The sequence below is a fragment of the Nelumbo nucifera genome, chromosome 4 (assembly GCF_055504915.1).
Source record: "Nelumbo nucifera cultivar China Antique chromosome 4, China Antique-T2T, whole genome shotgun sequence".
In the NCBI taxonomy this organism is placed as follows: Eukaryota; Viridiplantae; Streptophyta; class Magnoliopsida; order Proteales; family Nelumbonaceae; genus Nelumbo; species Nelumbo nucifera.
This window is the reverse complement of record NC_142652.1, coordinates 44,432,733-44,456,142: the sequence shown is the minus strand read 5'-3', so window position 1 is coordinate 44,456,142 and position 23,410 is coordinate 44,432,733. Positions and strand designations below refer to the sequence as shown.

Sequence of the window (23,410 nt, the reverse complement as noted above, 5' to 3'; positions counted from 1 at the left end):
TTTTCTATAATTTTTAGTATTTTTCCTATCTTTTGTATTTTCTACAAATTTTTGGTATTTTTTTTACATTTTCTGCAAATTTTCTTCAATTTTTTGCAATTATATACAATTTTTGCCTTTTCAAGTATATGGGTTGACCTGATTCATTTTTGTCATGTGACAGTCTTAAGAGAGATTATTCTCTCAAAATTTATTATTTTGTGATAGAGGCCGTCCCTACCCATTTTTGTATTTATAAATGAGGGTAGGTGGGTTAGTATGGGTGAGGGGTTAAATGTCAATATGATGGGTCAAGTGGGTTAATATGGGTGGGTTAGGGTTAGGGTGGGTTATGACCCTTTAATTAGGATTGATGATGGGTCATGGTGGGTTGGTGGGTTGATATTCAACCCTTACCCTTTAATTAGGATTGATGATGAGTCATGGTGGGTCAACATGGGTGGGTTGATATTCAACCCTTACCCAACCCAACCCAACCCACCCATTTGCCACCCTAGGTGGAATTTTGCCAGAAAATAGGTTTTATTCAAGGGAGAGAGTTTGCAAGTTTGTAAGGTTTCAGGCGACGAACGGAGATACGAACATTCAGACGACGTATAGAAGGATCAATCGCCGAAGTTCTCATTTCTTTGGCAACAAATGGAGGTTTCAAGCAACGTAATCAGCATCGGTATAGGAGCAAAAGAGAATGGGCAAAACTAGAGAAAAATGTGAAATTCGTAGTCATTTGGCACTTGAGCTTTCTGAGGAATAACAAGTAGACAAGGATGGGATGGGGGTCCCTTTTAAAGGGGTAGGGGTGAAGAGATTTGGGTTCACCTCCATCAAGAGATGGAAGTGAGCGGCCATAATCTGGTGGTGGATGGAGGCTTTACCTTCTCGGAACCCGATCTTCGAAAGAAGATGATGATCAGTGTGTTTTAATTCTAAAGGTAATTTTAACATTTTCAAAAATCTTAAATTACACATGAGGAGGTCACATTTTCAGGTACTAAATTGTCACTTGGCCTAAAGTGCATGCCACCTATCGGAAATTTTCCCTAATAAATATCAAATTCAAAACTCAAAATAAAAGTAAATGTAAAAACAATTTTTGTATCGTCCTCTTTAGTTCTTCGTATTTCTTTTTCTAAATCCTAACCATTGTTTGTTTGTTTGTTCTCTACTGCCATTGAAACCAAATGGTCTAAAACTGTGTTTTTCCTTTGGCGAGCAAAGAAAAGACATCCCTCAACTGCCAACGTTGCTACTGTTGGCCGACCATTGATTGTCGTCGCCTGAGCAACACTTTACACAATCACTCCTTAATCCCTAGAAAAGGTGAGATTAAGATTACGAAGATCACAATACTTTTCTTTAATTTGATTCATAGGGATTGACTTTGTAATTCATATTTTTCCTTTTCCTAGATCTTTCACTTTTATATAGCTTCCCCACATCGCAATTCCCTAACCGTTAGATTGAGATAAAATCCAATAATTCGATGACTTTGACGGTTTCGAATTCGGATCCAACATTTCCTTAATTGAGTCAAACTTGGACTTTGGTGAATCCGTACTGAGTCCAACCCGATTACAACCCTATTCTACCTCGGCCGTCTAGCAAGTGGCAACCCCTGTAACTGTAAGCGTCTCATCGGAATACAGTAGATGACTAGATGTCCCACCATTGACATTACAGTTGCTGCTGGAACCTTCAGGTATTTGATTTTCTTTTCTTAATGTCTTTCACTTGCCATGATCCTCTTCTTTTTTGCTATTAGAACAGTAGAGAACAAAGGAATATTGACTCTTCTCCTCTTTATTTCGATTTTCGATAAAGCAGGTGCCAGGTCCTATCCCTTCCTTCTTTCCTACAAGAATGTTCCAGCGTTAAGGATGTTATGTGCTGTATAGATTTAGAGTTGAATTTGTTGGAGCTCTAATTCGAGGGTTTCATCTTCGTTTTTGCTTTTCTACTCATTTACTGTTTCATAACCAATACATTCACAATAGATCCTAATTCGTGTTCTCTGCAAGGTTTAAGTTATATTTTTCCTCTTTTATGGCAAAAAAAAAAAGAAAAAAATCATTATGTGCCTTTTACATCAAGTTGATTTCTTTGATTTTTTTGTTTTAAATTTACATCATACAACTCGTTTATTATCTGATTTCTCTCTCTATTTTTTTTTTTTCTTGTTGGGACACTGAGCACGTTTCAATTGAAGGATACACTTCTTAGTTTTACTTTTACACTCACTCTGCATTGACTGACACCTTGTGTTTCATATTTCTGTATCATGTCAATGTTAGCCACCGATTTGCTCACTTAAATTTTAACTTTTGTACTTCATTGTTCAATAGCTCATTTACGTAATAGGTTGATAACGAATGCCAAACGAATATATCACATGTTTTCCAAAACTTTTTAATGCTGTGTAATGTATGCCCCTGGTTGGGAAACTAGTAGTGGATTGGGTTTGAGTTAATTTTGATCAAATCAGTAGATGAGATTTAGGGGAGAACTTCTAGAATGTTCTTGAAATTCAATTGTTGTAATTTGGATCGGTTTTTGTTTTTTGTTTAGAGCTGCTATGTTTTGTTTAGTGAGGTTCCATCATGTCACCTCTCGGATTGTATCTCTTTATTTTGAATAATGAATTTTCACTTTACCCTTCAAGAAAAAAAATGCATGCCCCTACAATTGGACATTGAATAGCAGGGTTTCCCATTATATCAATAAAATCTCTTTTGATCATGGTATTGATGAAAAACATTTTCCAAGATTTTTGTGAAGGTAGAGGGATGCAAATCCTTTTAACTATATCCCAAATAGGCACTATTATTCTTCATTTTGAGTCAAAGCAATTACTAATTCTAGGTATTGTAGAGATGTAGAATAATAACGTGGTCCCCACCCCACTGCTGCATGCCTATTTATATTGCTGTTTGTATGTTAGCTGGATTAGTTGGTAGTTAATTTTCTGTTATTTATAGCTTATGTAAGCAGTAGGGGTAATACTGGTTTTTTATATTAATGATTGTCGCCCCACTCAACTATTTATATTAATGATTTAAAACAAGGTAAAAAACCAGTATTACCCCTACTGCTTACATAAGCTGTAAATAACAGAAAATAACTACCAACTAATCCAGCTAACATACTAACAGCAATATAAATAGACATGCAGCAGTGGGGACCATATTATTATTCTACATCTCTACAGGTATCAAATGGTAAACAGGTATTGTTTCCATAGTGCTAAGCTTAAGGGTTGCCATCTAATTTTACCCTTGACTAAGAACCTCAGTTGTAGCACACTGTCTGATATCAAAATATACTGAGCAGATGCAAGGAAATTGCTACTCAAGCAAACATCCAAATACAATACTATCGTGTTTGGAGAAGCTATTTAATTAGCTGATTGCATAGCTTGTTTGATCAGTTATTTAGGGCGTAGTGTTATGGGCCCGAGAATAGGATCTCGTCACGGGTCGGTCCACGGGGAGAACCTCTAGTTTCCCCTTGCCCCTTCCTTTGCGTGCATACCCTATCGTGGCGACCTAAGGGGTGATTTGTCCAAGAGATCACCCTAACTCTCCTTTACTCTTCTTTTTGACTGAAATTCTGGATATGTTTATTGAATAATATCAGCTCCTTAAATAGGAGATTACAAGAGGTAGAATCCTACTCTTAGGGAGACTCCTTGCTGAATAGGGAGACCTCCAACTCTATCTTGATAAGATAAGACTGATAAGATAAGATAAGTCTCTCTTAATCCTAATCTAATAAGATAAGATAATCTCTTTTAATCCTAATCTAATAAGATAAGATAATATAATCTACTAACTTAATAAGATAAGAATAACAAGATAGTCTAATCTAATCTGCTGAATGGATAAGACTGTTGCTGCCGAATTGGATAGGATGAGAACACCAGATCATTGCTGCTGCTGCTCCCAATACACGTCCACATCATTACTCCCCTCTTGGACTACGAGCTTGTCCTCAAGCTCGAATTCAGTATGGGTGTCGGGAAACACCGTCAAAGGAATCCCGGATAGGTGGAATGACTTTGCCCTCCTGGATCGGGTTCCAATGAAGAGGGTTCGTCCTCATCTTCCTCTTGTTTCACCAGGAGGCAAAAAAGTCTCTTGCACTTGTGCCCTGCTGAGTAGAGTTCATCGCAATTAAAACATTGTCCCCTCACCCTGCGTTCAGCCATCTCAGCCCTGGACAAGTGCTTAATAGGGGGTGCAACAACACTGCTCCCCACACTGGATGCTGATCTGGAATTGTTGCTCGTCTGTGGCTTCCGTTCTTGGCTGGCTGTTGAATATGGAGTCATTCCGAGTGGTTCCGGGGATGCCCATGCTGATGGAGGCCGCCCCATACTGAAGGTTCCGCGGCTGAGTTGTAGTTTGCGTTCGAAGGCGCGAACTATATTCATGGCTGTAACTAGGTTGGGGGGATTCTGCATTTCCACGTCCACCCGCAGGGGTTCTACTAATCTAGCGGTGAACATGTCTACCTGCTAGTCCGGTCTCACTGAAGATGCCCTCGCGAGGAGGGTCTGGAACTGGTGCTGGTATTCTGCCACCGTGCTGGTTTGTTTAAGGTTAATTAACTCGCTTAAGGGGTTGCTGGTCAGTGGGGGTCCGAACCTAAGAAGGCAGTAGGACTTAAACTGGGGCCAACTGAGCCCGGGTTCCTCCTGTTCTAACCGATAGAACCAAAGTTGTGCTTCCTCTGTTAAGTGAAAGGCAGCTAGACTTACCTTATCCCGGTCGTCTGTCCGTTGATTTCGAAAAAACTGCTCGCACTGGTACAACCAGCCCAAGGGGTCTCCGTTGCCGTTGTACGACGGGAATTCTAACCTGCTGTACTTGGGGATGAGTGCGGCTCCTTGGCTAATGAACTACTGTTCGCCGGAAGACTCCGGCAGATATGGTCGGCGGTCGCTAGTAGCTGTCCCCCCTTCAGTGTTCCTTTCCTTTCTAGAAATGAATAACTCCATCAGACGCCACAACTTCCTCACTTTGTCTTTGATCTCACGTGCTTCTGAACGGGTTTCCACAAGTTGGTGCTCGAGGTCGTGAACCTTGTATGGCAGCTGCTCCAGATCTCCCATGACGCCTTGCTCTGATACCAAAATGTTATGGGCCCGAGAATAGGATCTCGTCACGGGTCGGTCCACGGGGAGAACCTCTAGTTTCCCCTTGCCCCTCCCTTTGCGTGCAGACCCTATCGTGGCGACCTAAGGGGTGATTTGTCCAAGAGATCACCCTAACTCTCCTTTACTCTTCTCTTTGACTGAAATTCTGGATATATTTATTGAATAATATCAGCTCCTTAAATAAGAGATTACAAGAGGTAGAATCCTACTCTTAGGGAGACTCCTTGCTGAATAGGGAGACCTCCAACTCTATCTTGATAATATAAGACTGATAAGATAAGATAAGTCTCTCTTAATCCTAATCTAATAAGATAAGATAATCTCTTTTAATCCTAATCTAATAAGATAAGATAATCTAATCTACTAACTTAATAAGGTAAGAATAACAAGATAGTCTAATCTAATCTGCTGAATGGATAAGACTGTTGCTGCCGAATTGGATAGGATGAGAACACCGGATCATTGCTGCTGCTGCTCCCAATACACGTCCACATCACGTAGCTTTCTGAATCATAATGATATTATAAAGGATTTCGATGTCAATTACATTGTAATGATGAACGTTTGGTATAGGGCTATCCCCTTTCTGTTTAGATTAAAGGATTATATTTGGTAGACTACTAGACTCATCAGCAAGAGGTACGTAATTACATTGAGTTGTTGGTCCCAAACATGCAGCAAAGTCATCTTATACAAGCACATAACCTTGTATGTCCTCTTACTCCCATTCCTAATTTTGATGGTCATTTTTACCTTTTTTAAAGTCATCTTAAACAAACAAATAACTTTGTATGTCCTTTTTTTTTTTTCCATTCCCCAACTGTTCTCTCTATTCTACCTCTTTAGCAGGAAAATCATATACTTTGTCTTGATCATTCTGATTTTCACTGGTAGGTACTGTCTTAAGTGATTTGGATATATTATAGAAGGCTAAGACCCACCAGTAGCCTTGGTGTCTCCTTTACTCATGTTTTTTGTTTGTTTCCATTAATTTAGTTCTTTCTATCCCTTTTAGATCCATAACCATGGATTTTTGTTCTTTTCTTCTCCCTCATGGCGATTATTTAGACGTCTTAAGAGAAAAACTAAGGTTGTGTTTGGGACCATTGCAGTTTCTTCATGAAATGTTGGATCAATAGAAATTGATGAGAAAGATGAGTTGTCATGTTACATAAGGGAGTCACTTCAACTGAAAAAAATGCATGTGGGGACTGATCATTGTTGTTTAGAGTTGAAACATCAAATTTGATGTTTCAAGTAACAATAGCAATTTGTATTGATCAACCTAAAATGATTATGATTACGTGACATGACAACTCATATTTTAACTCCAATTTCTATTGATCAACCCCTAACTTTTCATGAAGAAACAGCAATGGTACCAAACATAACCTAAATTGCCATTAAAGTTTTTATTTTAAGCTCCAGATTTGAGTTTCACAGAGGTATGTATTGCTCATCATCATCTAAACCTTATCCTAACCATATGAGGTTGGCTACATAAATCCTCTTTCGCCATTCCATTCTGTTTAACAGAGGTATGCATTTCCATCTTCCTAAAACTTGTAGAATGCTGGGATTAGACTCTGAGCCAAAGATCAAAATTTCACAACGTATTGGCAGATATGTATCATATTGGTGGCCGCTGAACTGTGAAATACAAAGAGTTTCGGGGTTTGACTAATTTCAGGGGATAGGTAAAAAAAACTATATACATATATTTATATATATATATGAATTCTCCTTCTTGGTCAACAAGTAAAAAAGAAACCCAAGATGTTTGTAGATCAATCTGTACATAACTACAGATATTGAAAGTATTGACCCATTATATAGAGTCAAGTTGTTGATGTTTGTTGCAAAAGTTTGGGATGCGTGATTGATTAATCAATGCAATGGTAGACGGTTATTTGTAAGATATAAATGATTTTTTTACTATAAATTGAATATGTAACAACTTATTATTATTATTATTTATTTTATCCTCTGTGTTGGTTCTTGTTTTTATTTCAAGTGTAACATGACAAATAAAACACATGCCTCACCCTGGTCTTAAGTTTGTGTGCTTATGCCTTCTTTTCTTTTACAGGTTTATCAGACTTTGATTTTTGAAGGATCAAAATAATGATAAAAGGTCCACACATCAGGCTTAATGGGTGGCAGCAGGCAGCTGTCGCTCTTGGGTCAGCTTTTGGTGCATTACTGGACCCAAGAAGGGCAGATCTAATAGCTGCTTTGGGGGAAACAACCGGAAAGCCAACTTTTGAAAGAGTTCTAGAACGAATGAAGATGAGTCCTGAAGGCAGAGTATGTGCCTTTATTCTACTCTGAGCACATCTCTTTTATTTTTTTTGGATTGGTAATCATTTGCTTTATTTATTGATGAGCAAAGAATATAAAACATGTACAATAGAGGAGGTGCCAGTCACCCTAAAAGCTCCATAACAGCTGCAGCTATCTTGCCCAATATACATTTTAGCGTCATGCCCACCCCTTGTTTTGCTAGAGATTCTATCATGCTGTGTGTTGCCCTTTGGGTCCATTGAAATTGATCTCCCAGTTCCTGTGCTAACTGCTTTACTCCCTATAATATGTTTCTATGTTGACATGGCCCATGATCCTTGTTTATTATGCACTAAATATTTCACAATTATCCAAGAGTCTCCTTCCACCTCTCACCCACATCTCTTCTTATTGAGAAGTTGATACAGAAACAAATAGTTGCTGGTGATGATCTCTGCAGTAGTTCTATCTCTTTCTGTTGTCAATTTGTCTTCATTAGGTAACCTGATATGTCACTGTCATAAATGTCATCATAGCAACATTTTTCTTGATTGTTTCACTATTTTCTTGGATGTTAGCTTCCTCTGTTTTGAAGTGGCTATCCATATAAAAGTTCTTAGTTCATATAACAAAGAATTGGAAAGAGAAGAAAACATATCATTTTTCTTTTTGCTAAGCAAATGTACATTTCATTAAATAGGCATCAAGCAGAAAATCCCAAGTGTACATTGTGAGCATCAAAAGAAGGAGGCTTCCAACAAAACAGAGCTCCAAAACAAAAAAGAGAAAAAAAGAGAAAAAGAAAGAAGAAAGCATATCAAGTTGGTTTTTTATTATTAAAACTGATTCTAGTTGCATTTTTTTTTTTTGTTTTGATGGGAAACAGTAACTTTCATTAGCTTAAAAACATAAATACAATTGTCACCAACAGGGACATAAGGTGACCCCTCATCATAAATCAAATTACAAAACAGCCCAAAACAAAGACTCCCAATTTACACCTTGCTTTGCTAGATTATCAGCCAAAGCATTTGCTGACCTCCTAGTTCATTTAACATGTGCACCCAGCTCCCTTGTGAGGCTCAATGATTTGCTTACAGGTTGTCTAAGGGACCACGTTCCCAAACTATTTGTTTACAGCCAGCTTACTAATTTTGAGTCTCCCTCCAGTTCTAACTGTTGAATGCTCAATTGCTTAGCCAATCTGAGCCCCTGAAGGAGGGCCATCACTTCTGCTCTAAGCGAGTTCCCCACTTCTATTGGGCCAGAATACATGGCCAGGATTCTTCCTCCTGAATCTCTAAACACACCCCCAATTCTAGAGGGTTCCGCCGTCCAGGGTTCCCAACAGAGCTGCCATCAAAATTTAGTTTCACAGCACACTGCAGAGGAGACCAAACTGCTTCTATGGTAGATAGTGAAACAGAAGACCCTACTATTACACTCCGACCTCTAATCAAGTCATCTATGGAGACATCCTTGAATAGTTTAACTACCTGCTTGTGAAAATGGTTGGACTGGATTTTTTTTTCTAGTTTAAATATGCTTTTGTGCTTGGTTGTAGAAATAAATGTGTTGTTCATAGAATAGAGAACTTTGCAGTACATATTATTGAAGATGTGGAATTGGCGAATTGCAAAGGACTTTTTAACTATAAATGAACTGTTCAGTTAGAAACATCATATTTGCCAATAATTTGTGGGGACTGATCTCTGAAAAGAGCCGACTAGTGCCTGTTGGATGCCAAATTCTTTGAATAACATGTGTAAACATCCATATAATTGTCAATATTATTGTCAGTAAATCTATGCAAACTGAGGATATAGTATTATAGTGATCGATATACATTTAGAAGCTGGTAGGTGTGTTGCCTATTGGTCCTTTTCACCCTAGGTGTGTTGCCTTTTCAATACCTATGGTGAAAATACCTACCCCCTATCAATCTCTTGAATAGTTTCTTTAGGAATTTGGGGATATTGTTTTACTTTATTTAGAGTTGGGTGGAATCCTCCACCAGGTATTGCTGGACTAATTGATTCTAATTGGTTCTTGATATCAATGAAAAGGGGGTAAGATACTTGGAGATGCATGAGGTCTGTCATATGGCAGTCAAAATATATGCAATTCTTATAAAAAAAAAAGAAATGTATGCAATCTTTTTCCAACAAGCAGCAGGCCAGTGATCAGAAGATCATTGCACATTGGGTTCGGAAAGTGAAGGATTTCAGACATTAGACCACCGATAATATAATATGTACTAGGGCTATTATTGCATTTTCGTTAGATAATCAGAAATTCCTATTTAGCAATGACCCTTAGAATAGATGGTTGTTCTATTGGCAATCAAAGCCTGTCAGGTGTGGGAGATGTTTTTAGAGGTAATGGAGGTGAGATCTCTTGCAGGTTTACTTAGGTCTAATTGGATGGAAATTGCTAGCTGGACAGAGTTGCTGAGTTGGGTAAAAATGTAAAACCCAATGTGACAATTCTGATATCAGGATTTGGAAGTGGGACAGTTAAGGGCTATTCTCCTTAAGGTCTTTTTCTTTTCAGAAAACTAGACCATGCAACCACTAATGACTTACCTAGTAAGAATGTGGCTCCCTCATATCCCTTCATTTGTCGTGTGGACTGCTTCCTTAGGAAAATACCTAACTAGGGACAGCCTTATCAGAAGAGGTTTATAGATTGACATTGATCAGAGTGTGACATGTGGACTAAAAGATGAGTCAGCCAATCATCTGTTTGTGCATTGCAGTTGTGGCCAGAACAGAATATAGGAAAAACTCATTGGCTTCTTCAGGATGAATGGTTGCTTCCAAGCTACACTGGAATTCTACTGCAGAGCTGGAATATAAAAGGATTATCCAGAAAAGGGAAGGTGATCTGGAGTAGTATTTGAGCAGCAATACTTTGGAATATTTGGAGTGGGAGAAACACATACATATTCTAGGACAAGGATGCAATGAAGAGGAATTAATGGCTAAGACAAATTGGCACTATTATATCTTGGACTTCTATACATAAAAAATGGATTTTTGGCTTGGCAATCCTTGAACTTTGCAAAAAAGCCACTTTTGACCCTAAAGATTTTAAAGGGCCATTTTTGCCCTCAAGCTATGGTAAAAAGGCCACATTAACCCCAAAAGTGAAGACTTCACAAACATCGTTGATAGTTTCGTTAAATAAATAATAAAATAACAAGATTTGTTGATGCGACATTACTTGAGTCAAAATAAATTTGAGAAATTACAGGTGGATCCCACTTAAAAGTTCTACTTGTTCACATGACCAAAAATAAAGTAAAAAATATTTTTTGTTTAATAATTAAATAATTAATTAAAATTTTAATTATGAGTGGGTCCCACTTCAAATTCCCATAACAATTGCATCTCCGTTGTCTACATCTGCTACACCTAGTTTCAAACCCATCATCGCTGCTTGCAAACAACTTCAGCCCTCACTTCACTCGGCATCAACCATCAAGAGAGGCGATGTGGTCTTTGTCATGGCTCCGAATGTCCCAACCATGTCGATCTGCACTTTGTCGTCCCCATGGCCAGCGCCATCCTCAACACCATCAATACCTGCTTGGATGCTTGAACCAAGCTTCAAACACCATCATCACTTAATCTTTCTATTGAGGTGCAACCTTCTAAGTTCAACCTCAATAGATACAATGGCAGTCTCAAAAGCATTTGAAGCTTTGGACATTCCTTTATCTCGAGGTGGTGCAGATGAGAAAGCTGGGTAGTGGAAGGTAGGCTATAGATACTGATTTGCACTGGTGTAGAGAGTAGTTAATGAAATTAACCTTCCGAGGTTTGATATTGTTTCCAGCAGCATACGCCCATTTGCATTGAGTAAGTGCAGACTTGGTGGGAGCTTTGGGATTGATTAAAGCCTCCGAGTCGGACAGTTCTCCAAGAAAATCTCCTTCAGTTGATATAGTCGATTCATACTGGCTGGTAGGTTGCTGAAGTTGTTATAGCTTAGATGCAATGCTTTAAGCGATGATAAATTCCCCAGATCACTGGGAATTGCACTTTCTAATAAGTTACACTGATTGAGACCTAATCTGTCGAAGGAAGATAGATAGGAGAAATAAATGGGTAGTTGAGTAATAGAATAAGGATGATCTTTTCTATCTAATAAAGCCCAAGACTGGAATGAAGAAATCTGAGATTTAAATGGCAAACTAACTGGTTTTGGGCAACCAAATAGAATCTATTTAAGAGATGTTAGTTGACAAATGCTGCTTGGAAGTGCAAGGTGCCAATCAGCAGGTTGGCAAGGTCTTCTGCTGGTTGCCTGCACTTGGGTTGGGGGATGGGCTACCCCGTAGCCCTTCAAAGGAAATAAAAAAAATGCTGCTTGGAAGTTTCCTAAGGTTTCTGTAATTTTTCAGGTTTAATAAAGCTAGTTTTCTTAAGATTTCCAATAGAATGGTGGATCTGTTTTTGCAATTTTCTAGGTTCAGTATCTCTAGATTAGGGCATACTAAGAAGTTGGGTGTCTGGGTTAGGTATTTGAAATGGCTAAGATTAAGGAGTTTTAGATTTCAGCACTTGGTTAAGTGATTCTGCTTGTTCCAGGAAGCCTAAAGATTGGTTAAGTGAAAGCACTTTGCCTTCCAGCATGTCTCAAAGCACTCTGCCTTTAGAAATTTTGCCTTCTTCTCGCCACATAGATTGTATGGTTGTAGGGTACCGTCCTTCACCTTCTAGAACCATATATAGCGACTGGTAACTGGTTCATCCCTAGCAGATCTGGTTCCAATTTTGTTATCTTCTATCTTTTGCCTTCACCCAACTCATGCATGGAAGGTTGGGAAGATGGCTCTGGTACTTGCACTACTTTGTTGAGGATGGTACTCCCTAGGCCAGATTCTGTCATTGTTTTGCTTGTCACTCTTGAGAAGCAAGCAGGATTCGATGGTAGGCATTTGTCATTGAGTCCTCCAAGTAGGAATATTTTCAGATATAAGATGGAAACATGACAAACCACACTGCATTGTTTGGCTTCAACAATGCACTTCCTAGTGTTATTCCTGGTTCGGCCAAGACTCCACGAAAGGTTCGTCAGTCTCCTTACATGGTAAACTTTCTGTTGATTTTGCTAAGCTCACTTGAATTTTAAGTGGGACACCCGCTTGTAATTAATATTTTTATTTGTTAATTATAAAACAAGAATAATTATCTTTTTTTTTTTTTTTTAGTCATGTGTGAACAAATAGAAATACCACATCAACACAGCTTACTATTTTATTACTTGTCTAATAGAACCATCAATGGCGTCTCTAACACATTACTTTTGGGGTTAATGTGGCCTTTTTACGATAGTTTAAGGGCAAAAATGACCCTTTTGAATCTTTAGGGTCAAAAGTGTCTTTTTTTGCAAAGTTCAAGGGTTACCAGAGCCAAAAATCCTAAAAGATGTTTGGAATGACATACAACTTTTTTTTTTTTTTTGTTTTTTTGGGTTTTTGAAAGCATGTTTAGAGATCAGTATATATAAACCTGACATTATACTTATATACTCCATTGTGCAGAATCTTTTTGTACATAGGTGTATTCTTTTGCTGTTTGATTAATGAATATACTTTGAAAAAAAATGGATAGTAGACAAAGGTAACTGGTCTACTTATCTACTACATTGACTTAGATTAGCAAGAGCTCATGGTTTTAGAAGATCAGGAGTTGAAGGAGATTCGTGGGTTGTAGTTGACTGGAAGGTAGGAAACGAGATAAGCCAATGAGGATTTAGGTATGACTCTGTTGGGGAAGTGGTTGTGGAGGTTCCCTATGGAGAAGGAGAAGTTATGGGCTAAAATAGTGGCAAGTATACATGGGCTGGAGGACAATGGATGGGATGCTGGAATCAAAGCTAGGACCACAAGGAACACTCCTTGGAAAGCCATTCATGACCTATTACTAGTTTTCTCCCCTAATATCAGGTATGACTTGAATTCCGGTAATTCCATAAAATTTTGGGAACAAACCTGGGTGTGGAGCGCCCCTTTAAAGGATCAATTTCCTTCTTTGTATGCTCTATCTGATTTGAAAAATGAGCCGATCTCGTCTTTCATCACCCCGTCCTCTTCCACTTCTGGAATTGGGTGGAACTTGGGTTTAAGAAGGGATTTGAGGGACTCAGACCTTGACAGTATTTCGAGCCTTATTGCACTTCTTGATAATGTTGTCTTAGACCCCACTAGGGAGGACTCTAGAATTTGGACACCTACCCCCAATGGCATCTTCTCTTGTGCCTCGTTCTTCAAAGTCTTAAGTCAGTGGTGTGTTCTATGTAAAGCGGATGGGGAGACTAGTTTTCACCTACTGGTGTCTTGCCACTTTGCGAGGTCAATTTGGGATCGGGCTTCCTCCTTATTTGGACGCAGTTGGAATCTCCCATTAGACTTGCAGGGCCTTTTCTCCCCCACCTTTTTCAGGTGGCGGATAAAAAGGGGAAGGATAATGTGGAGAGGACTAAGGGCTGCAGTATGTTGGACATTGTGGGAGGAAAGAAACTCCAGGATATTCTCAGAAACCCAAAGAGGAGCAGCAGATCTGAAGGCTATCATACATATTAGGGCGGTACAGTGGCTGAAATATTTGGAACTATTCACAGATTACACTGTGGATGACATGTTGAGGAAGTGGGGTGAAATTGCAAATTGCACATAGACCAAGTCAGTAATGAAAGTGGTTTGGACTCCCCCACCTAGAGGATTCTTGAAATTAAACTTTGATGGATGCAGTAGGGGAAATCCGGGGCAATCGGGGATTGGAGGTGTTTTTAGGGACGAAAATGGGGTCATCTCTGCCATGTTCTCAGGCCCAATTGGAGTGGGTGACTCCCTTAGAGCTGAGATCCTTGCAGTTATGGAAGGAGTCCAGAAAGCTAAGGAGTTGAACATCAAGAAACTCATAATTGAAGGGTATTCAGAGGTGGTGATAGGATGGTTGACTAAAGATCAAAATGGTTTATGGAAGTATAACAATGAGAGGAGGAAATTCATGTGGCTGGTGCGGGAGATGGAAGTTAAGACATGTTGGGTTAAAAGATCGGCTAATTCCCTAGCTGACGGTTTAGCTAAACAAGGGGCAGAAAGGGATTCACTGTTTTGGGCTAAGCTGTAATTTTAGTGTATTCTTTTCTCTTTTTCTTCTTTTTTCTTTCTTTTATGAGGCTCTTAGTGACTCTTGGAAGATAAGTGTGTTTGTCTTCCTCCTGTAAATTTTCTACTGATGATTTAATGAGTGTTATTGATCAAAAAAAAAAAAGGATTTAGGTATGTCTTTTTATCTCAAGAGATGCAAGATCCCTAGCATTAGGGATGCAAGTAAAGTCGGGTTAAGTTAGGTTGAGGTTGAAGCCCCAACCCCATGACTTTAAAAATTTGGGTTAAACTTCCAACCTAGACTTGACACCACTAGGGGTGAGCATTATTCGGTTAAAACCGAATTGTCGAACTGAAAATTTCGGTTTCAGTTTTTTCGGTTTGTTGGTTTTTGGGTAATTCGGTTCAGTTAATTCAGTTTTTAGCAATTTTGGTTTTCAGTTTCGGTTTTCAGATTTAGAAATTCGGTTAACCAAAAAAATTGAATTAACTAAAATTCATTATATAATATATAATATATAATATATAATATATAATATATAATATATAATATATAATATACAATATATAATATTTAATATACAATATATAATATTTAATATTTAATATACAATATATAATATATAATATATAATATATAATATATAATATTTAATATTTATATATTAATATTATATATAATGTATTATAATGAAATTAAATTTCATAATATATATTATAGGCTATAATATATAATATTATATATATACATATATTAATTAAATTCGGTTTTTAACCGAAATAACCGAAAACCGAGCCAAAAATTTCAGTTCAGTTATTTTGGTTTTATTATAATTCGGTTTTGGTTTTCATTTTTTTTTTTATTTCGGTTTTAAAAATTTTGGTTTATTCGGTTCGGTTTTTAATCGAATAAACCGAATGCTCACCCCTAGACACCACAAATAAAACACATGCCTCCTTTTTTGTCTGGCATTATTCAGGCTCTAATTCCTGAAATTTGATCCTATGAAAGTGTCTATGTTACTTTTTATAATTAAAATAACCCTAGATTTTGCCATTGTTCAACCCACTGCCAGAAATTCTGACTTTTCAAAAGCTCTATGGGACTCCTCACTTGTCCACCCCTTTTTCCTCCCAATAAAGCTTAGCTGTATTATTTTCATCTTGTAAGAAATTAAAGCATTATTACAAAGCAGCTGTCCCATTCTCATCCCACTATAGTTTGATCGTTTAAAAAAGGGCAGCCCAGTGCACATTGGGACTCCTGCCAATGTGGGGTCTGGGTAGGGACAGATGTAGACCCATATCTTGTAGTACAACAAGCGTATGAGTAGACCATAAGTAACTTATTATACAACAAGCCCTTTGAATGCCTCCGTTGCTACACATATCTTGCAGTACAAGCTCTAGGTATTCTTATTCTTGTCTAAATATCATTGAAACTCTAATTCTTGAACCTTACCTCTGTTTAAATATCCATGTCAGTTCTTGTGATTTTAACACTAGATTTGTCTCCTTACAATGAGTCTAATTGTTACATTCCTAGAAACCCTAATTGTCTCTTGCCTGCCTTAAATTAATCTAATTTTCATCATGACACTTATATCTGAATGAAGTTGTTGTGCTTCTGAGTGAACACACATAATTTGCCTTTATGAGATGCTCTTTATGAGGATTATCCATGTGTGACTTTGAAAAAGAAAAAAACAAAACAAAATACAATACATATACCCGGGGGGGGGGGGACATTGAGCTGATTGCATCTATGCGCGACATGTTAGATGCTTCCAATACATATACAGCTGATGTTGTTCTTCAAGTTAATTGTCTAACTTCTGCCAAAATACAAGGAGGTTGATTTGGAGGTATGTTGTATTTCTTATCCAAAGGAGTTAACAGAAAAATGAACTGCAAATGAAAGGAAAAGGAAGGAAACTCTGTTCCCCTTGCCTATTACAACTTCTAGAGATACGTACCTACTGAACATGTAAGGAATGTAGAACCACTTAATAATGTTTCCTACCAAGTGCATCATAATTTGATTATTAGGTGGTTGCAACCATAAAATGTATCAAGTTATCATGCATTGCCTATAAAATTCTTATGGTTGATACTAGAAATTGGGTGGATCATAGTCATATGTTGGTTTTGGATTTAGGAGATATCCCTTGATGTCCCTTCTGGTTATAATCTAATCTAGCTTCATGTCTGTTGTATGTTCATTTTTATACAATCTACATTGTGTTGATAGCGAATAATGCAAGACCTTTTAAAACTGTGTATATCTTGCTATCATGGCATATAGCAGGCTCTAGAACCAATGATAACACTCCACACCAGTGATTAAATACATGGGGCCCAATTGTGGGCTCCATGTATTTTATGACTAGTGTGGGATGTTATTTATTTGGTTCCACAGCCTGCTGAACAGCTAAAGCATTCAGCTAATCCTATCTCAAGTAAAACTATGTAGTTGTCTCTTTTCAGTTTTTGTTGATTTCTCTTATGCTGCACTGCAGGCAGTTCTCTTGGAGCATCCACGTGTCTTGTCTGCAAATGTGGGGAACGCATGGGACCTTCCAGAAAACACATTTGGTGCAGCCTATGCAAAGTTCATGGAATCAAGGAACTTTTCCCCAGATGACCGGCCACCCGTACGCTTCATGGAGACGGAGGAGCTGGCATATGTCGCCATGCGGGCACGTGAGGTGCACGACTTTTGGCATACCTTATTTGGCCTCCCTACTAACTTAATTGGTGAGACTGCTCTTAAGGTTATAGAGTTTGAGCAGATGCTCCTACCTATGTGCCTGCTATCCGTCATTGGGGGAACATCAAGGTTCAATGAGAAGCAGAGGTCAGTTTTCTACCAGCACTACTTCCCATGGGCGATACGTGCTGGAATGCAGTGTACAGATTTGATGTGTATATACTATGAGCAGCATTTCCATGAGGATTTGGAGGATGTTCGAAGGAGATGGGGGATAATTCCTGTTCCTGTACCTCCTAAACCAAATTCATCCTGATCAGTTATCTCTTTTCAAGTGTTTAAGTTGCAATCTGTACCTGGTTCTGTTTCACAACTCTGGACTTTGGGCTTGGTCTGTTAGCTCAGTTTCTCAGTTGTATAATTATTGTTTTCACATATTTATTTAACATCTTATTCAAGAAATTATAGAAACTAGATCAATTACAAGGTTTTTTATTATGGATAGACCAATTAAGAGAAATTGCACCCTCAAATTGATTGATTGATACAATGCTCTAATGTCCTTTCTCTGCACTGGCGGATTGGATTCCATCCCACAAGTCTCTAGAATGTTATGTTTCTTTCCAATTGTAAGATAACTAGTTTCTCATTGTTCTTTTCTCTGTTAATTTCCTGCTCCTCCCCTTACTCTCGACAGTTTTCCTATTTGGTATGCTTGATTTTGTTCTTTGTGTTTAAGGCAAAACACTGTTGGAAATCAAAGGGGCTTTCAACGACAGTTGGAGCTTCCTAAAAAATTGGAGAGCTGATTTCAACCCATGCAACTGGACCAGTATTTCCTGTCATCCTGATGACCAATGAGTCAGTTCAATGTATGTTACTGTTTCTTCTATACTTGTTTTTCATCTTCACTTCTCTTTTTTTTTTTTTCTTCTTTTTCTTCTGTTTTTGTTCTTCTTATGATTTCTCTAATGGGTCACTCAGAAACCTACCCTACATGCAACTTGGAGGTATCTTATCACCAAGCATTGGCAAGCTCAGTAGGTTGCAGAGACTGTAAGCCCTCTGGCCTCTCTTCCAAAGAGAAGAAAAAAGAGGAACGGAGGAACTGAAGAAAGCCTTGACTCTTCTTTTATTATTTATTTATTTACTATTCATTCATCTTTTACTAATCAGGGCACTTCACCAGAACAGCTTACATGGATCAATTCCTACTGAAATTGTTAACTGTACTGAGCTCAGAGCACTGTAAGATAAGAGAGCTCTTCTCCTTTGATTTCATTAACAAAAAAAAAAAGTTCCCTTCTCAGTTTCCTCCTTCATTGAATGTTTTACTTGAACATTCATGACCTAAATTGTTCTGATGTACTATCTACAGATACTTGAGGGCCAATTACCTCCAAGGAACTTGCATTAGTTAATGTAAACATATTGCTCACTGGAGACATCCATTTGATCTTGTCTTGGTCCAATATTAATTTATCAAAACATGAATGCATTGACCTATCTAGCAATTTGTTGAAGGGATCCATACCATCTTCTATTGGCCATCTCACACATTTACGTTTTCTGTAAGTTCAAAGCATGGAACTAGTATGAGTAGTATCCTAATTCCTTTTGGATTATACCATTGTTATTTCAGTTGTACACTGGTAGAAGTGGGTTAGATAATATGTCAGAAAAATGCATTTATTTGGTTCTACACATCTCAGGAAATTATCCACCGATTTCTTTTCTGGAGAAATTCCAAATTTTGGAGTACTGGGCACCTTTGTAACAAGTCGTAAGTCTTCTTTTATGTTCCCTTCTATTTTAAGTAATCTTAGATAGTTATGACACTTTCTAAGCATTGTATGCTAAGTGAAGAAAGGTGATGATCCTAGATGCCATGGGCTTGGTATTAAATCATCTGATTAGATCTGTTTTGGTACTTGGAAAATGTTGGGGCCACTTGTGGGTGCATTATACACGCATAACTGTGAATAGTTATTGGATCATCCAATTGATATCTGGTATATGGCTAAGAAAGGAGCTTCTCAAGTTCCATCTCCCAATCCTCATAAGAAGACCTTAGCCATTTGATCATATGCATGTTCTTTGAACAGTGAGGAAATGTAAGTGCACATAATCTGCAAAAGTATACAGATATTAGATAGTGATAATAAGCTCATTTAGTTTTTTTTAAGATACCTAGGTGTCTGACATGGATAAATCCATTGCCATGTGGCAGATCAGAACCACTGATATTGAATCTCATTCTTCAATGTTTGGGCCCAATTAGTGATTGTTACATCATCCAAACCTCAGTAGCTCTTTTAAAATTTCAGTAGTTAGAAATTCTCCTGAAAAATGCTGTGGAACATGTGGCTAATTGGATGGGTGGTTGTCTTGTAAATTAGGGGTAGGTTTAGGATATTTGGGGCCTGGACTTTTACTAATGGTCCTGATCTTCTACATCTGTTTTGGCAATGTTGCACCATTGGTGACTAACCAGTAGGGCACACTCTCATTTTCCATTGGACAATTAGGGCTATTGGGCATTTACCATGGTTTTCGGTAGGGTACCCCCAATATAAATAATTCATTGCATAATATCATGTATGCCCTGTTTTTATTTTTCATCTCTTGATATGTTTAAGTTCTTTCGCATGCTTTACCATTGGATTTATTCTTCTAAGTACCTTTAGATCTGATGAACCACCAGGTAACTAAAATGATGTTTTTTTTTTCATTTTTTTTATTTATTTTTTCATTCCAAAACCACCTGAAAACAAATGAAGTTATTTAAAGACTAATACTGGTTTAACCATTGGTGATTGGGTTAGCTGCAGTCCCTACTAAACGATTTCCTCATTTCCTTGATGGAATCCTTATTGGTACCATGTCTGCAATGGGTCTAGCACTTGTTCTGCTACTTGCATTCCTTTGGATATGTTTACTTTCAAAGAAAGAAAGAGTTGCCAGGAAATATATAGAAGTCAATAAACAAACTGATCAGGATTCAGGCAAGAAATCTGTTTGACATTTCCCTGTTTTCTCTCTTTCCATCCGCCCATCAAAACCTAATCAATTTCCTACTGGCAGGTACCAAGCTCATCACATTCCATGGGGATCTTCCATATTCCTCCTGTGTAATCATAGAAAAGCTGGAGTTACTTGGTTCATAAGATGTGGTGGGATAGGGAGGATTTGGCACTGTATACAAGATGGTGATGAATGATGGTAGCATATTTGCTGTTAAAAGGATCAACCGTAGTTGTGAAGGATCTGATAAAATTTTTGAGAGAGAGCTCGAGATCTTGGGTAGCATAAAGCATATTAGTCTTGTCAATCTATGTGGCTACTGCAGTCTTCCAACTGTCAAGCTTCTCAAGCTTCCAACTGTATACAAAATGGTGGTGAATGATGGTAGCGTATTTGCTGTTAAAAGGATCAACCGTAGTCGTGAAGGATCTGATAAAATTTTTGAGAGAGAGCTCGAGATCTTGGGTAGCATAAAGCATATTAATCTTGTCAATCTACGTGGCTACTGCAGGCTTCCAACTGTCAAGCTTCTCATGTGTGATTATGTAACCTTGGGCAGCTTAGATCACTTCCTTCATGGTATGTCCATTCTTTTAACTGAATATAATGATGTCTACTTATAACACCAAAAGATTATGAACCACAAATCAGCATAGTTAGCAACTACATTGATGTTTCAACATTTTAATCCATTTCTCCATGTCTCCAAAGTACAGGCAAGAAAAGCAACCTCTGAACTGGAATGCTCGGTTAAGAATTGCTCTTGGTTCTGCTTGAGGACTGGCATATTTACACCATGACTGTTGTCCACGGATAGTGCATCGTGACATAAAATCCAGTAACGTACTCCTGGATTAAAATCTGGAGCCTCATGTTTCTGACTTTGGCCTTGCTGAACTGTTGGTTGATGAGGGTGACCATGTAACGACTGTGGTTTCTGGCACTTTTGTATGTTGTTAACTTTCATTTATAATTTAACACATTATTATATCTTCTAGAATCTTGCACAGCCCCCATTTGGGTTCAGTATTTATATCAACAGGGAAATCCAAATAACAGAATCAAACTCTCCTTATGTCTAGCCTAACCAGGTTGTTGTCTTTTGTTTCCTTGAATATATTATAAATAGCAATTCAAAAATCTTATGTTTGCCACCTTTCAATCAGTCTGTTTTGTTTACATCTTAGTTGCTATTTGAAAAACAGAATATCTACAACGTGGACGAGCAACTGAGAAATCAGATGTTTATAGTTTTGGGATTCTATTATTAGAGCTTGTTACTGGGAAGAGGCCTACTGACGCATCTTTTGTCAAGAGGGGATTAAATATTGTTGGCTGGGTGAGTTCTTGAGACACTGCTTCACTCTATGATTTTTCTTTTTCCTTTGCTCATTTGCTTTCTACAAAGGGGATACCAACCCAATTCTGTCTCTCCAGAAAAGAGAGACCAGACTTTCTCTGTCTATTTGCATTGCTCATTTGGAGCTTTTTCCTTTGTTATCTGTTATGTGCCTTAGGAGAACTCACCCCTAAAAGCTAGCTGTTAGAGGGAGGGAACCCAAGCACATATATACCCCACAACCACATCTCATACTACGGATGTGGGATACCTCACATTAGCATCCCATAGGACCAATACTACCAATGTGGGACAAATGGATCATAACATTCCACCACGCTTTGCGGTCCCGGCGCCCACACAGGCTGGCTTTGCACTAGCCCACCTAGTCCCGGCTGAACACTGCAATACTGACGTCACCACCTGCGCTGCACGATTGCAACTGGGAGTTATAGTGTAGGCTCTGATACCAAAATGTTGGGATTCTGCCCAACACAGACTCTTCTTCGAGGGAGAATTCCTCCTACAGAGAGAGAGATGGATGAGAGGAAGAAAACTGAGATTATTCTTCTTATTATTTTGTAATTCATTACAATCTCTTTTATACTTTTCTTTTGGTTACACTTTAACAGATTTACACAGTTCACAGATGGCATCTTGCAACCACTTCTTGCATCCTTAGATTCTTGGTACTCGATTCTTCTTCTGTTGGTGGTTGTTGACGTGGCTTCTTTTTTTCCTCTCCTGAAATAGGTGTTTACCACCACCGGCTTGAGTCGTCTCCCTGAAGAGTTCCTAACATTATCTCACTGCATTGACAGAGGAGATCTGACTCAAAAGTACCTTGATCTTTTACAAGTCAAAATTTAATATGACATGTTCTGGTATGTTCAGATGAATACTCTTGTCAGAGAAAGACGGTTGGAAGATATTGCGGAAGGTGCAGTGATGCAGATATGGAGACTGGAAGTGGTCCTAGATATTGCCGCAAGATGCACTGATGCAAACCCAGATGCTCACCCATCTATGAGCGAGGTCTTGCAGATACTAGAGGTCATGTCACCTTGCCCAAGAGAATTTTTACGAGTCTCGTTCAGATTGCTCTTGAAAGAAAACGATAGTGGAATATGGTTGTGGTGCATACCAACATTAGCTATATACTAGGTTTTGTCCTTGCCATTTTGATGAATTCTAGGGCTTCTTTCCCTTCCTTTGGGGCTTGTATATTTGTCTTGCAATCCAAGGATGATGGCACAATTGAAATTTCTGAGGCTTCCTCTGAGGAGATTGCTGCGGAAAAACTAGAGAAATCCATGAGAAGGCACTGCCCCACAAATCAAAGAAAAGAGAAATTTAACTATTCGTGCCATAATTCTTTTTCTCGAGCTGTGAAACCACCCAAGAATGTGTCACTACTCGTCTCCCCCAGAGTTGGGTTATTGGACAAGATAACCAATATCAAAATAGAATAATGGAAAGTTATGTTAATAGATTCATAAAAGACTGAAGGGGCAAGAGTCAGAGTAGAAAAAGGACATCAACTGAAGTAGTAAGAAACTAAGAATTGATTTAAGCACTCATAATTTAATAATAAATATGGCATTAAAGGCAAAACATGATTCATGTAGCCACTCCCCATATAGTTGGGGCAATGCTTAATGATGACTACCATAATAAAAAGCTTAGCAAATTGTAAACCAAATATATTACTCAAGCACTCACCTTCAGCACTTAGCATCCCTCCAGACATGGAGGTGTGGTTTCAAACCCACATAA

General features: G+C 38.2%; 2 protein-coding genes across 24 annotated transcripts; both read left to right on the top strand.

Moving 5' to 3' along the window:
* Positions 1–564: 564 nt before the first annotated feature.
* On the top strand, positions 565–21,285 carry LOC104606978 (ubiquinone biosynthesis protein COQ4 homolog, mitochondrial-like). Of its 23 annotated transcripts, none has more exons than XM_088902963.1 (7): positions 1,438–1,699; positions 7,245–7,462; positions 17,081–18,143; positions 18,984–19,054; positions 20,103–20,276; positions 20,356–20,874; positions 21,012–21,285. In XM_088902963.1, exons 2-3 carry the CDS (start codon positions 7,280–7,282, stop codon positions 17,585–17,587), a joined length of 690 nt encoding a protein of 229 aa, XP_088759089.1. In that variant the 5' UTR covers positions 1,438–1,699; positions 7,245–7,279; the 3' UTR covers positions 17,588–18,143; positions 18,984–19,054; positions 20,103–20,276; positions 20,356–20,874; positions 21,012–21,285. The 23 variants fall into 23 exon arrangements, with proteins under 23 accessions (XP_010270751.1, XP_088759083.1, XP_088759069.1 ...); XM_088902962.1 differs by having other exon boundaries at positions 20,097–20,276; XM_088902960.1 differs by adding an exon at positions 18,448–18,519 and having other exon boundaries at positions 18,650–20,276.
* LOC104607026 (LRR receptor-like serine/threonine-protein kinase FEI 1) lies at positions 20,478–22,798 on the top strand. Its single transcript, XM_088903768.1, has 4 exons — positions 20,478–20,874; positions 21,501–21,634; positions 22,267–22,323; positions 22,529–22,798. The coding sequence occupies exons 1-4, from the start codon at positions 20,478–20,480 to the stop codon at positions 22,796–22,798; spliced, it is 858 nt and encodes a 285-aa protein (XP_088759894.1).
* The last annotated feature ends 612 nt before the right edge of the window (positions 22,799–23,410 follow it).